Source organism: Camelina sativa, chromosome 18, assembly GCF_000633955.1.
Source record: "Camelina sativa cultivar DH55 chromosome 18, Cs, whole genome shotgun sequence".
In the NCBI taxonomy this organism is placed as follows: domain Eukaryota; kingdom Viridiplantae; phylum Streptophyta; class Magnoliopsida; order Brassicales; family Brassicaceae; genus Camelina; species Camelina sativa.
The window spans coordinates 10,514,309-10,530,533 of record NC_025702.1 but is presented as its reverse complement, the minus strand read 5'-3'; the positions used below and the strand labels follow the sequence as shown (position 1 = coordinate 10,530,533).

Genomic DNA, 16,225 nt, shown 5'->3' with positions numbered 1-16,225 from the left:
TTTTTTACGGATCAAACCGTAAATTATTGCATTTGTAAAAATATATATATTTGTAAGAAATACACACTCACAGTGTATATTTTAATGGACCAACCCACTAAAAATATCCATTTGCAAAAAATACACAGCCACAATATATTTTGACGGACCAACCATAAAAGATTGTATTCATAAAAATATCAATCCTAATTCGCTCTACCATATGATTGTGAGTTTTGCAAACCAACGCGTGCACTTTTATAAAAGAGAATCCTAAATCCTATATGTATATATTTGATTGTTAGATTTGATTAACTTTCAAAAAATATGTTGTTAAGAAGTAAATTTTTAGGATATTATAGATATTATAAATCCTTATAATATAGGATTATAATACAGCATAATTTTCAATCCAAAAATATATCAACTTATATTTTTGGATTATTTTTAATAATGTAGTGTTATTACATATATTTGATCTTTGTTTGTTCTTAAAGTAATATTACAAAGCCTATATATTATGTAATCCAAATGAGGTAATTTTTTACTTTAAATGATTCCATAAACCGTATAGTTTTCAAATTTTAATACAAATAATAAAATATGTTATGATTAATAAGTGATTGTCGTTGGAATACTGCTTTTTTTACAAAGTTAAAAATATCTTAGTGAGCAGATCATATTTATTATATTTATTATCATTGGCTATATTTAAGAAACCAATTAAATTAGAATATATGTGTAATATTATGTATTAATTTTTTAAATTAAGTATTTTCCCATATGTAGTAATTCGAATTTATAAGCGTAATTTTGTTTAGCAAAATTCTAAAAATCTGAAATAAATGATGATTTGGTAATAGAAAATTTGATTATCGTTCCATAAATATCTCAAATAATATAACCAAATTAAATATGTTTATATTATATACTACAATTTCAAATTTAATAGCTTGATTTTTATGGTAATAGCTTTAAACGGTTTCATAAATATTAGCTAATTATTATTTTCAAAAACTTAATTCGTTTTTTAAAATTAATTATTGTTTTTGATTTTTGGGTTTTTATTCATAGCCAATAAATTATCCGTTTGTTTTTGTTTAGAATTCATTATTGTTTTGGTCTCCTTTAACTGTTGCCAAATATGTTTATTAGTTCAGAAATATATGGAATATGTTAGTTTAGGATAATAATTAATTAGTTTCTTTGTTAGGTAATAAATTATGGTCGCCAAATTCAGTGCATCAAATTTAGGATTAGTTTGGTAAGGAAAATATTTTGAAATATATTTGATATTTACGATTATAATTGATTTACCTAAATATTTTCAGTGAATCACGCGGAAAATTAGTTTGATATGATAAAGGAAATATTCGAGATCATCACTGTTTATACTTTATAGGATATCAATTCTAAGATATCAATCACGCGAGAGGTTGTTTATATTGAAAAGTTTACCTTTATTTGTTTTTTTCGTAATTAAAACCGGATGATTTCTTTGTTTTGGGTTTATGTCTTAATTTCGAGTTTTGTTTTGCAACTAACCCAATCCAAAATCGATTTTGTACTCTTTTACTTATATAGGAATATATGCGGTTGCATAAGTTTTATTATAGTTATATATATATATATTATACATATTTATGATGTATATATGTCGTAGATACAATAAATTGAGCTGGAATAAATGTTGGCATACAAATGAAATAAGTAATCATTCATACACAAAAGTCGAAACCAAGTAGCAAGGTTTATAGTACAAAGCTTATGAGTTACACAAAAATCAAAAATCAAAACATTGTAGCAACGTTTATACAAAGCTTATAGTCACGCCATGTATCATGTAACACTTCGGACTGAGGAGTCACCAAGATAGAAAAAAGTTCACTATTTATACAATTTTTTCCCTAAACCATTTTCCTGCAATGTAAATCATAATAAAAACGGTACTCCACTTGTGATGGAAAGATCTAGTGATTCACCATGACCACAGACGGAGTTTAACATCAGAGTATGAAGTATGAACACAACCAATTGGTTCAAAACCATCGCTTGAATTTTGATCGATAAAAATACTGAATTAGACCTGAGGACATAAAAGTCGGAATATTAATTAATTCAGTAGGAAACAATTCTTACCGATCTTAAAAATACGAAAGCCCCTTCAGTTGAAAACAAAAGAATAACTCTCATCAATAATGCATACTATAACAAAAAGGTTAGTGAAAAAGTTGGAGATAACCTGGATTTCATGGCTTAGCAGTTTTGTCTCGGCTGATGCGTCTTTTTTAGTGGTTATAGATCCTAATTTTTGTCCAGGGCCTGCAAAAATTACAAACAGAGAGACTTGGGCGACAACCAATACTGAATTCGAATCAAGCGATATACATGGAAGTGTTATCGAGAACTACAAATGAATAATATCGCAGCTAGATCTGAAGAAGAAACATAAGGGAGAAACGGAACAAAAAAGACACGATCGACCTCTTCCTCATTCTTAGATTGTAGCTTCTCCAATCTCTAAAAAAACCACATGTAAGATCGCTAGCAAAAACCTGAAAATTGAATAATTGTAAGACTCAGGACACTTCTGGTCTGAAAAATCTTCGACATCCTAGAAGACAAAAACAGATTAATTAGATCCGGTAATTCATCAGGACAGATTGACCAGATGAAATCTACACGAATTAAAGAGAGAACTTACTTGAGAAACATATGCAGTCTCCAAAAATCTATAACCACCATATATCAGTCTGTGGTTGGTTTCATCTCGGAACTATACCAACATTGAATTAAATTTATGGGTTTGAATTTTTGGGTTTAATTTCTGTGTTTGAATCTTGATTTTCACAGTCACAAGCAGAATCAAATTTAAGTAAGATGGTGGGATGATATTATTTAAGTCAATTAGTTTAACTTTTAAAAAATATATTTATATAAAATTAAAATTTTGAGCTTACTTCTTGGAAAATTACGTAAGATTGTGAGATGATTTTGATCTAATTCTATAATTATTTTGTTTGATTCACAATTACTAATTCAAACGTTATGGTATTTTTGAATTACATAAAATTTATAAGTTTTCATATTAGGCATTTCAGAATATATTATGAACACAATCAATTATGTTTTGATTTGAAATAATACCATGATTTTTTACACTGCCTTATATCTACCCATTACTTTCCTCAGTTTTCATTTTTGTTTATATTACTTCTCATTTTTAACTTATTATTTTGAAACACTTTCAAATTTATGATCATGAATATTTGATTTCAATTCCTTCTCTCCCTTAAAAGGCTCAAACATTCTATAAAGTTTGATTTTCTAAAAACAACCTATTACCATAAAAACACATCCTCTTTCAGACTATTTTGAAAACATTTTTTTTGTCAAACGCTATTGTGAAAACTAAAACACTAAATTTCTATTCTATCCTCGATTCAATCTCCAACAGACAACAAAACACTGATAACAATAGTATCGTTGTTCGGATCATCCGTTTTTGGGAAGTTCCTAACTTTAGAAGAAATATTATCTTACTAAGTCTTGAATTTTTTTTTCCAAAAATGCAAATTATCTTTACTATTGTTCATCTTTTGATGATTTATGCAATCATTTTAAAACATTTATAAAAGAAAATAAATAATTGCATGTGTATTTGATTTTAAAAGAATTTTAATATATAATGATATAATTAGATACAATTAAAATAGATAATGATTTGATTAAGTTTTTAAAAATGACACATGCGTCAGATTCTTAGAGTAAGAATTGAAAGAAACCGTACTATATTATATCATCTAATAATAAAGTAACGTTTTTTCTTGGCAAGCTCCAAATGGTTGTCATTTGATGCTCTCTTCATTCACAAGCGTCATTTTGTTTCTTTAAATTTTTAGTGTAACAAATTTATTCAATTTAGTTTACATAATAAAAATTTCTCTTAACAAATAATTTGATGATTAAATATTCTAAAGATATAAGATTATCGCATTAAGCTGGCGCGACATGTTCGTTCAGTATCGCATTTAGTCACCTATGTAAACGATTTTCCTTCCAATTGGCTCGCTTAAGCTGATCTTGTACTTTGTTGACAAAAAAAAAGATATAAGATTATAATATATATATATATATATAATATTTGGGTTGTATAGGATAATGTCGAGTAATAAATGACTGTTTTATTTCCACACCTTAATATAAATAATTCACATGATCTTGATATTACATTATTTATTTCATTTTCAATCCATTTAAAATAACCTAAAGTATATTTTAATAAAAAAAAGTTCTAAATAACTAAATGAGAATTGAATATATTTAAACAACAGACATTTTTAGTTATAAATTCACAATAATGTATTTTATAAACCTGACACATTTTTATTCACTTTTCTATTTCATCTCATCAAACCCATATTTTGTACTAACTCTCATTTTTGTAACTTTCATAGTATTTATAGTGATGCAATCAATAATTAATAATAACATTTAGAAATATTACATATATAAGAAAATATATTAATACGTAATTATTGCATATCTATAACTCTCATATAGTTTATGTCACTCCTATAACAATGAAATACTCCCTCCGTTTTGATTTAGTTGTCGTTTTAGGTGGTTTTCAATAAAAATGTTTGGTAAATATTTCAGTTTTATCCCTGCTGTTTTAATGTTTTGACCAATAAAAATTGATATAAAAATTAGTGTATTTATTACCCATTTAAACAATAATTTTTCATATGCTTTTAACTACAATTTTTCTTATAAATAAAAAGATACACATTTTACTAACCCTCATATCTCAAATCTCACATAATATTTTTATTTAACTAACATTGTCTTAACTAACAATCATTACTCAGTAAACAAATAAAAACAAGTAATTTCTAAAATCACAAAAAATCTAAAAACAATGTAAATTAAATCCGTGCGTAGTACAAAGTGACTACTAGTTTCGGTATATGTAGGAGTTTATAAGTTCATTCGTGACAGTTTATTTATAATAAAGTATTTTGGCTAAATGATATGAAATAGTGATAATGGTTACGCGTTCGTCTTCTGTTTTTTTTTTCCAACTCTGATCATTAATTAATCATTCGTGCCTCGCATTAGCTGGTTTTTAGGAAAGAACTATATATAGACTATCGACATTAATCACTGGAGAGATGTACGTCAAATGTATTAGAAAATGACTGGAAGACTAATTCTCTTAGCTGTTCACATGTAGACCTTGTTTAGTTTAAAATTTTATTGAACGTCGATCCAATTATCCAAACGTTGATGATAACGAGAGGAACACGACCTTAATGTTACATAATATAAATGGTTTATGAGAATTATAGCCTGTGGAAACTTATTTAAAACTCAACTAACATTTCAGTAATGAAATAAAGAGACTTTCATCAACACATATTTAATTATCATTTTTCATAAATAATAATCATTTACTTAGTTAAAAGAAAAAAGGTTTTAGGTCATCCGACGAGATAGTATTTAACTACTTATATCATTTGAGCTAAAATGTGTACATAGTATAAAATTTACTTTCGATTCATAGCCAATTAATGTATGTTAACCTTCCAACGATACAACGATAAGAATCAAGATCTGTAAAAATATGAGGTCAAAACAGCTAGCATGTGGTTGTGATCCATCATAAAGTAACTAATATTTAGTTTCGAGAAGACCCATTATGAATATATACAATTTTTTTTGTAGTGAAAATGTATTTCTTACAATCTCAATACCAAGAAAAACCATAACACCTCATCATATTTCTACGACTTCTTGGGTAGATTAGCGTTATAGCTCTATTTGGATTCCTGGATAATGTAGAGTGACAGATCAGTTTCATATCAAGTACTATAAAACAAGGCTGTTTAAGAGGTGAATATTTGAAAGGACAATATGACAAGGAGAACATATCTTGTCCACTGATATTATGCATAAAAATGCAAATATACCTAAGGCAGAGATGTATTTTGTTACCAAAAAATATTTATAAAATATATAAATTATAATAACTATTATTAGTACTACATGATTTTTATCAAAAAATATATATGATAAACCCACATGTGGGTTCAAAACCTAGTATTATATACAAAAAAATTCTTTGAATTCGAATAATCAAAATATTCTTTGAATTCGAATAATCAAAATATTCTGCTAAAGAAATATTGAAATCATTAATTGTAAAACTTAGAAAAATATTATAGATAAAAAAAAAAACAGGCTGGTACTCTCCTAGTAATAGTAAAGCCAAAGTTTATAGCAATCAGTTTAATCAATTAATGGGTTAGTGTTACTAGATCGTAAATTCTTGAACTGTATATTGTAAACAATATGTATATGTTTGGTTGACCAACGCATATATAATGATGGGTTTGAGTTCCACTTTTGAGATATCCAAAAATATATACCCTAAACAAACGTACATATCAACCCACAAAATGGATTCAAGTTTAACACCAATAAAACTACCCATCTACGAGATTCCTCTTTTCCCTTCGGCTCGGAACGTTAGATCCAGATGCAAAGGCTGCCGTGTGGAAGGTATCCTTTATGGCGGATATTACAGCAATGAATTTAATGGTAACGCTTTTTACCATAAAGAGTGCGCCGAGGCACCAGGGGTGATTGTTCATCCTTCCCACCGGAAACATCCTCTATTGCTCATTGATAAACTGGAAGATCGTACATATAAGTGTGATGTGTGTGGAGAAGAGCGAGTTTACCCTGGCTATAACTGTATCAAATGCAAATTCAAGGTGGATTTGACTTGTGGGATAAAACCACCAAGTCAAACTATCGAGCATCCTGTGTGTCATGAACATCCGCTTGTATTTTTGAAGAAACGAAAGAAGGTGCGCCCTTGTGAAGTATGCAAGGAATCTATTGAGGGAGCTTCCTATTCATGTCTTGAATGCCAGGTGTTCTTCCATGTGGACTGCGTCCATCTCTCGAAAGAGGTAAACCATTTTTGTCACTCTCAGCATCCTCTCAAGTTAATGGCAGTTGAATCACTTATGGAAGATGCTGAGAAGATTTGTCTTTTATGTGAAAAGAAACCAGAAAATGTACTTTATTATTGTTCCGTTTGCAACTTCAGCACATGTCTTGTTTGTATCAAAAACCCAACACCTAATGTTGTGGAACATACCAAAACCCACGAGCATCCCCTCACTCTTTTTTCGAGAAGAATATTTTTTCCATGTAATATTTGTGGGAAAACAGGCAGGTCGATGCCTTACATATGTCTTCAATGTAATTTTAGTGTCCACCGAAAGTGTATCGACCTTCCTCGTGTCATTAACATCAACCGTCATAATCATCGCATTTCTTTCACTCGGTGTCTTGGCCCTGGGCATTGGGAATGTGGAGTTTGTCGCAAAAGTGTAAATCGGTACAATGGGGCATATTCTTGCTCTGCTTGTCCTAACTACGCAGTTCATTCAGGATGCGCAGTGAGAAAACACATATGGGATGGTGTGGAATTGGAAGGGGTAGCTGATGATGTCGAAGTTATTGCACCATTCAAGGTGGTGGGTGATGGTTTGATAAGTCATTTTTGCCATGAGAAACATGCTTTACAGCTCCAACAAAATGATACTAATCATGATGCAGACACGCGATGTGAAGCATGTGTTCATCCGGTTGGATTTGACCCGATCTACAGTTGTCAGGATTGTCGTTTCGTTCTCCATCAGAGTTGTGCTAATCTTCCAATGAAAACGAGACTTGTCTTTGACACTAGACAATACAGTTTATTAGGAGCAAACGAAGATGTGCGCAAGCTATCAGACTGCAAATTTTGTGGAAAATATTTTACTGGTTTCAAGTACATGGGTCGAGGAAGGAAGGTAGATGTACATTGTGGTTCTATTTCTGAGCCTTTCGTCCATGAAGGCCATTCACATCCCTTATATTTCTATAATAAGGAGGGTCAAAAATGCTATGGATGTCATATCAAGGTAGATGGTTATCTGCTCTCTTGTGACTCTTGTAACTTCGGTTTGTGTTTAAGTTGCGCTAATTTGCCGAAGAGGATAATGCATAGAAACGATGAGCACCCTCTTACTTTGTGTTGTGGCGAAACGGCAAGCGGGAAATACTGGTGTGATATTTGTGAGAAGGAACTAGATCAAGAAAAGTGGTTCTATACATGCTCTGATTGTGGAGTTACATTGCATATCGAGTGTGTACTTGGAGATTTCTCACGGCTGATGCCCGGATGCATTATTAACTTCAATGAATGTGAATTTGAGGTGGTTCTTAACAATCAAAACACTCGACCGTTATGCAGCATGTGTTTATCTCGTTGCAAGGTCTCCGTAATCTTAAAAGATCTTGAAGATAATGAATACATTTGTTCCCGTTTATGTTTCTTGAATCTTTTTGTGTAAGAAGAATTAAACTTTGAATGTATGCTTGAAATTGGTGAATGTAACATTTCAGCGTTGTACTATATAATCCAAGGAATATTTGCAAAAACAAAAAAAATATAAAAATTGAAGGATAGATTGTAAAACTACTATAATCTAATATTATTATTGTTCAATTCCAAAAACCACTAATTAAGATACAGATTAATAAAAGTATAAAACCATCCTTAATTATCTTAAATGTTACACAAATTTTATCATCCTTAATTATCTTAAATATATGATGATAATATATTATCATCCTTAATTATCTTAAATATATGATGATAATATATTATCATCCTTAATTATCTTAAATATTTTTGGGTTTAAATATATTATCATTATCTTAATCATCTATGATAGCTCAAAAGTTTAAACCTCCACTACTTGATACTACAGGTGTATGGCAATGTTGAAATAGCAATTGTTAGTTGAACCACCAGGAATAAGAATAGCTTACTAAAGAATACATGCAATTGTTTTTTTTTTTTTTGAACAAAGCAATTGTTTAATCTAAGCAAACAAGTTTAAATGAGAACTGTAACAGGTCAAATTTTTAAAAGACTAAATACTGTAGATTGAAATTCAAATAAGGCGAGAAATAAGCAAAGCCATTTTAAGAATAAATAAAGGAAAATATTTAGATTATCTTTAGGGTGAACTTTTTTCTTTACGTTCTTCTTTTTCAACCAATCAAATTAAGTCACCTAATAAAAAGCTAATTTTTTTATATTTTTTTAAAACCTAATAATTTTAATTTTCAAGATTATATGTTGGTTTAGTTTTATAAATATAGTTTATATTTTACAATTAAATGTGAGTTTGGATTTATAAAGAAAATTATGGTTTAGGTTTGGGTTTATAAATTAAAGGGCGGGGGCTTAGAGTTTAGATTTTACAACTAAACAAGATTATATGTCATTTTGGGTTGACAAATGAGAATTAGAGTTTAGATTTAAGAATTAAAATAGATTATTATATGTCGCCTTGTCAGTTTGGATTGACAAATAAGAATTAGGGTTTAGATTTTATAACTAAACTAAATTATATATCAGTTTGAGTTTGTAAAAAAAAAATTAAAATTTATGTTTTATAATTAAATGAGATTAAGTGTCGGTTTGAATATACTTAAATTAATATATTTTAATTTTTGGTTGATGATTTTATAAAATATTTATTAATATCTAATTTATTTAATATAACATGACATCATTTGATTGGTTTAACAAAAGAGGAGTCTTCGGTATATTATTGACTCAGGTTATCACTAATCAATTCAACTATTCAAGATGCACAATCAATCTAAGAGTGCTAACCTTAGGTCTTAGATCACTAATCCATTTCTATAGTACTAATCTTTTCACTAATCATCAACAACTTTGTTTGCAATGAAATGATCAATGGGGATTAATTCCAAGTCTAGCTAACAGTCACTAAGTTTTTTTCTGAAATTTTCGTCGAACACTTTTCATGCCTGAAATTTCCTATTATCTAGACTAGTTTAATGAAACAGTAATCTAGCACTACACCTAGAGAGTAAGGATCTATTGAAATTAAGTCCTAAACGTCTTGAATTCATCAACAACCAACCCTAATCTATGAAACCCAAAGGCTCAAAAGACACAAATATCCATGTTGTTTCTTTGGACGATCATAATAACAAAAGGTAATCAACAAAAAATCTCAAAGAAAACAAGATTAGATTGAATAAAAGTACTTAAGATTCATACAAAATCTGAAAAGAAAAGAGTTTTTCAAAACAAGCATAATATCTTTTTAAAATATGTCAACACTGTATTTATAAATAAAATGTATTTATAGATAGATGGTGCAAACCAGGTCAACCCGAGACAAACCGGATCTAACCTGGTATTTTGCTTGAGAAAACGCATTGCGGTCAACCTTGCAATCGACCAAATGGTAGATCATGTCCTTGGCTCCGATCGATCGATCACTAGGTCGCTTAAGGACGCGTCTGATATCATGTTTCTCACTCTTATCGACCGGTTGATCGACCATGTGATTGATCACATTGTCCTGAACCTCCGGTGTCAATCGGTTTCACCCTTTTTCGTCTATTGTTAAGGGTCCTAGTCGACCAAGTGGTCGATCACACTCCTTGGCTTCGTCTTGGTCGTAGGTGTTTCGCCGTAGGTAATTCTGGATGTATATGTGTAAATATGTAAATGTCTTGTAATAGTTTGTGGTCATATAACGACCGAAAGAAAAAGATGCCCCATTGTAGTGAGCTATTTCGGGGTAAAGTTTAAGAAAGTTGGAATTTTTTAAGAAAATGTGACCAAAATATTAAAGTTGTACGAAATCGTTGAGGTGTCGAGATCAAAGCCACCCAAAAATTTAATTTTAAAATACAAAAGCGCTACGCACATAAGTATACATCTGGTTATATGTTTGGGTAGTGTAATCATATATTATAGCGTCGAAAAAATGTTAATTATTTGTCACTCTGCAAAGTTTGTCAAAAATGACGAACAACTGCAGCGACTACAACGTCAATAAGCCTGGCCTATGAAGCAAGTATCATATATTTAGTATATGTGTTAAAAAAATAGGTCACACTTAAGAAATGTTAGTATATGTGTTAGTGGTCTCTTGTTCGATGTGTTCGCTACGTACACGTTCTTCTCTTATTTTGGCAATTATATGCATTATTAATTTCTCTTACGTACTGACTTATTTTTTCAAGGCAATAATAACACAAACGATCCTTATATAGAAAACTAAACAAAGAAAAGAAGAAGAAGAAGAAGAAGAAAATAGACAACCTTGAGAAAGTACAATTAGAGAAACCGTCGCCCGTCTCTAATCTCCACAAACACCACCGCCACCGTGTCTTAACTTCGTAAACACTGCCACTGCCGTCTCAAATCTCCATAACTGTCACCGTCGTCGGCATAGAATACATTGTTGTCTTGTTGATTATGAGGCCACATACTGTATATATAAGTGTTTTAGACCACCCAAAGCTAACGACGTGCCCTGAATGTTGTCCTCTTGGTTATAAAGAACCTGTTTCTGAGTGACACTAATACAGCTAAAGCTTCAGCCATCGTCATCCGATTTGTGGGAGATTCTTCACAACACCTTAATCCCACATGAAACACCATCTTCAAACACTCAGCAATGTTGATGTTCTTGTTGTTAACTTCATCGTGGAGAATCGATGTGTCAGCGATTTCAAGTACATGTTCGGGCAGCCCCGACTCGGCATAGCTACGGAGAGTTAAACCTCCAACAAAGAGTTGATCAGTTGGACGCTTCCCAGTAAACATCTCCAACACAAGAACTCCGAAACTGTACAAATCTCCCTGTCTCGATGGTTTTCCTCCCATTCCATATTCTGTACGATCATCAAAATTAATAATAAATTAAAAATGGAGATAAAATAATTTCATATATATCTACAGTACTTTTTACCTGGTGCTGCATAGCCGATGGTTCCTCTGACACCCGTGGAGCTCAACTGCTTGATGAAGGATTCCTGGTCGAGGATTCGAGCAAGACCAAAGTCGCTGACATGGGCTGTTAGATCAATGTCCAGAAGAACATTGCTTGGCTTTAGATCACAATGAGCTACAGGGTCATGACACTGGGAATGGATATAATCCAAAACTGAAGCCACATCTATGGCTACGTTCAGTCTTTCACTTAGCTTCAATGGTCTTGGATCATGACTTTTAGAGCTTCCAACTTCAACCTCTGGGTTCAGCCACGTGTCTAGGTTTCCATTGGGCATAAAATCGTACACAAGAGCTTTGAATTCATTTCCATTGAAATCAATGCTTGCACAAGCTGTCACTAGTTTCACAAGGTTTCGATGCCTTATACTTTTCAAGGCTTCACATTCCGCCATAAAGCTCTTGGCTGCCCCATGCTTTTGGAGATTCAGAACTTTAACTGCAACAGCTTTGGACTCGGGACCAAGCAACCCTTTAAAAACAGAGCTAAAGTTTCCTGAACCAATCAAATTGCTTGATGAGAACTCGCAAGTCGCTCTTCGAAGCTCCTCATAACTTATTCTTTCATAGAACGGAGACACTGACAGCAAGTTGTCGGCGTTGTTTGCACCGTCTTTCTTCTTACCTTTCATACGCATGTATAGTAGACTCAGAGCAAACAGTGACAACAACAGAGAAGCTACACCAACACTGACACCGATGAAAATTTTCTTTCTGTTTGATGGATGTCTTCTTGCCCTTGAAACGTAGTTTAGAGGGCACGGCCTTAACTTTAGTTCAGGGATGCCTCCACAAAGCTTTTCATTACCGGATACTGAAAATTTTTCAGGAGTTTGAAACAATCCTTTTGTCCGAACTATTCCTTCAAAGTTGTTAACAGAGAGATCTAAATACTCTAACGAGGGAAAGTTTGCTAGGTACTCAGGTATACTGCCGGACAAATCGTTGTTCGATAAATTAAAGATTTTAAGAGCTCTCAAGTTTCTGATATCTGGAATGGCTCCATCGAATCTGTTTCCTTGCAAGGAAATTCCTTCCATGGAGAGACAGCTCCCTAACGTCTCTGGGATGTTTCCATGAAATCTATTGTTTCCAGCTGATAGCAAAACAAGGAATTTTAATCTTCCAACATCTTTTGGAAACGGTCCAGTCAACAAGTTTTTTGATATATACAAGATAAGAAGAGACTCTATTAGCATGATTTCTTGAGGTATAGTCCCGTTTAACCTATTTGATCCGACGTGAAGGTATGAAAGAAACCGACATTTTCCAAGACTTGGAGGAATGCTCCCTTGGAAACTATTGTCAAACAAATTCAGATTTTCTAACCGAGTGATGTTTCCGAGATTTGCTGGTATCTCTCCGGACATTCTATTGGAATTCAATAAAATTTCATGTAACCCCAAAAGCTTTCCAAGAGAGGTAGGTATTCCTCCTGTCAACAAATTTTTTTCCATGCCAAGTGATTGTAGGTTTATGAGATTCCCAATGTCATGAGGAATGCCTCCAGAGATGAAATTTCCTCCGAGGTCCATTTCGGTCAACTCGTTAGAAAGATTGGCTACAAAGATTGGCAGTTCACCTCCAAGTCTGTTGTAACCAAAATCCAAGACTTGCAACTTAGTGCAATTTACCAAAGCACTAAGAAAGTCAAGATCTCCAACTGAGTTGTTTCCAAAAGAATTCTTATTAAGCCCCAACATTTGAATATTGTGTAATGTTCCAAAACTAATGGGGATAGATCCAGTGAAAAGGTTTTGTCCTAGCTCTAGACGTGTAAGGGTTGAGATATTGGACATCGTTTTGGGAAGATCTCCTGAAAAAGAATTCATCCCCAAATACAACTCCTCAAGATGTGGAAGCATATTCCCAAATTCGGGCCTAAGACTACCCGAGAAGTGATTGCCAACAATGGATAAAAACGTAAGTGAGGAAAGGTTGTATATTTCTGGAGGAAAAACACCTGAGAGATTGTTTTTTGAAAGTTGGAGATATATCATATTGGTTAATCTACCTATGTAATGTGGAACTTCCCCCTCCATATGATTATATGCAATGGAAAGTTGACGGAGAGATGTTAGGTTTCCAAAAGATGTGGGAAACGTCCCTGAAAGGTTGTTTTTATCTAGGAGCAAGTTTTTAAGGCTAGATAACGATCCTAGCTCGGAAGGTAAACCATGTATAAGACGGTTTGAGGTTAGATCAAGGGTCACCAGTCTAGAGCAGTTAGACAGGCTTGGAATTACTCCTTCAAGAGTATTGTAGCTCATGTTCAACTTTTGAAGCCTAAGCAACATTCCCAACTCTTTTGGGATGGTACCGCTAAAAGAGTTATCTCCAAGATTAAGTACTCTGAGAAAAGAAAGATTACCGATAGACGGCAAGATCATCCCACCAAGTTGCAACCCTCCAAGGTCCAAACCAGTAACTCTTTTGTGTTTGCGGCCACATGTAACATGAGACCACTGGCAGAGCTGAATAGAGTGGTTCCACGAGGCCAATACTACTCGTCTGTTTTCAGAAACTTGAGACTTCAACGCAAGTAATGCTTGCCTATCACCATCTACCCTGGACGCTTCATCAGCAAAACCCACATCCACATTTTTAAGTAAGATGAGAGTATTGAAAACAAGTAAAAGAAACAACCTCATGATTATACAAGGTTCTTTAGATAAGCCATCTCATTTTCAGAAGGAGGCTTTTTAAAGAGATGAGCATAGGAAAATTATTTGCCAAGCCTGATGACCCCAGACCGCTTTCTTTTTAGCATTAAGGAATTTGAATTTTCTTATTTGATGTGACGTCCCAACAGTTTTTTTAAAAACTTTTATTCATATCACTAAACAGGTTATCAAAGAGACGAAAAGCTATTTGAAGCTCAAGTCAACGTTCAAAGTCATGTGTGATTAGGGAGGGAGTCTTCTTTTGTTAAATTAATGAGCAATTACGTCTATATCAATCTTCAGTATATGGCCTCTTGTGATTGTGAATGGGCAGCGTTGGTGAAGGGCGGTCCGACAAAAAAGTTTCCTCACATACAATATATATATAATTAATGACTCAGAAAATGTTTAAACAAATTACTGCATATCTTTTAAATTTGTCGAAAAACACAATCCTACTTCAAAATAATATTTTGTTATCCGTAATACTGTAAAAACTAGATTAAGAGCCGTGCTAGAGCACATATTGAAATTTATTTTATTTATATTGTAATTTTTATATAAAATATAATTTATGTGATTGTTTTAAAATTTTTTTTGGATAAAACATTATGCAATAAAATCATATGCTAAATATAATGGCTTGAAAAAACATACTTATTTTGTAAGTTTTATATTGTAAAATTCTAGATAAGTATCCGTGCTATAACACTGGTTAAATTTTATTTTATACAAAATTTTGTATATTTTATATTTTAAAATAAAATTTTAATATGTTATATTAGTTTATGTATGTGAAGTTATTTCAACAATATATATTCTACATCATGACTTGAATGTCATTATAAAACATAATTTTGTAAATTTGGTTTTTAAAAAGCGAGTTATTATATTATGAGTAATGTAATATATTGTTATACTTTTTGTTTTAATATACTTGGTTTCTTGAAATTCTTTCATGACATATTATTGACATTGCTATAACAAATCAATTTAGAGTGTTTATAGTTTCTAACTTTTATATCAAGTTTCAATATATTAAAATATTTCAAAATAAATTATTTAAAGTTTATTATATTATATAAATTATAAAATTCAACAAAAAAATATGAAATTGAATTTAAATATTCAAATTTTGACCCGTTACTCAGTAGAATTTTTAATTCAATAGATATTATTTTTAAAGAATAATATTACTAAAGCTTAAATATTTTATAGATTGAACAATTTATATTTGTTTTTTAAAATTCAACTTATGCTATATCCGGAAATAAAAATATTTTTTTATTATAATAAATAATATGATAATTTATTTGTTTCACAAAATAGACTCATATATAAAAATGAGAGGTGAAGTATAATGATAATTAACAAATTAATATGTTAAGTTAGATATCAAAAAATTTTATTTGATGAATAATTTATTAAAATAAATTAATATGGTAAGTTAGATGATATGATTCTTTAGAATATTCTCTTTAAGATTTTCGGAAATAACGTGTTCTAGTAATAAAATCTTCCGAAAATAAATTAAGGTCCACTATTTAATTTGTAACCAACTAATCTATCAATTAATGTATAACCTATTTGTAACCAACTTATTAGAATTATATAGTCTACAAAAAAATGCTGTGTACTTCCGTTTTATTATAAAGGGGAAGTTTTTTTT

At 31.4% G+C, this 16,225-nt stretch overlaps 2 protein-coding genes and 1 long non-coding RNA gene across 3 annotated transcripts; 1 reads left to right on the top strand and 2 right to left on the bottom strand.

Moving 5' to 3' along the window:
- Positions 1,711 to 2,713, bottom strand: LOC104761025. Its single transcript, XR_763073.2, has 3 exons — positions 2,684 to 2,713; positions 2,222 to 2,593; positions 1,711 to 2,065 (listed from the first exon to the last, which is right to left on the bottom strand). It is a non-coding gene; the product is annotated as an uncharacterized LOC104761025 (long non-coding RNA).
- LOC104763338 lies at positions 6,420 to 8,393 on the top strand. The gene is made up of 2 exons (XM_019240065.1): positions 6,420 to 7,219; positions 7,343 to 8,393. The coding sequence occupies exons 1-2, from the start codon at positions 6,441 to 6,443 to the stop codon at positions 8,391 to 8,393; spliced, it is 1,830 nt and encodes a 609-aa protein (XP_019095610.1). The 5' UTR covers positions 6,420 to 6,440.
- On the bottom strand, positions 11,109 to 14,638 carry LOC104761024 (probable LRR receptor-like serine/threonine-protein kinase At3g47570). The gene is made up of 2 exons (XM_010484042.1): positions 11,853 to 14,638; positions 11,109 to 11,775 (listed from the first exon to the last, which is right to left on the bottom strand). Exons 1-2 carry the CDS (start codon positions 14,542 to 14,544, stop codon positions 11,402 to 11,404), a joined length of 3,066 nt encoding a protein of 1,021 aa, XP_010482344.1. The 5' UTR covers positions 14,545 to 14,638; the 3' UTR covers positions 11,109 to 11,401.

Coding starts and splice junctions, on each gene's coding strand:
- LOC104763338 (XM_019240065.1), top strand. CDS start 6,441: ATGGATTCAAGTTTAACACCAATAAAACTACCCATCTACGAGATTCCT. Junction 7,220..7,342: donor CCATGTAATATTTGTGGGAA/AACAGGCAGGTC, acceptor TTTCACTCGGTG/TCTTGGCCCTGGGCATTGGG.
- LOC104761024 (XM_010484042.1), bottom strand. CDS start 14,544: ATGAGGTTGTTTCTTTTACTTGTTTTCAATACTCTCATCTTACTTAAA. Junction 11,776..11,852: donor CATCGGCTATGCAGCACCAG/GTAAAAAGTACT, acceptor ATGATCGTACAG/AATATGGAATGGGAGGAAAA.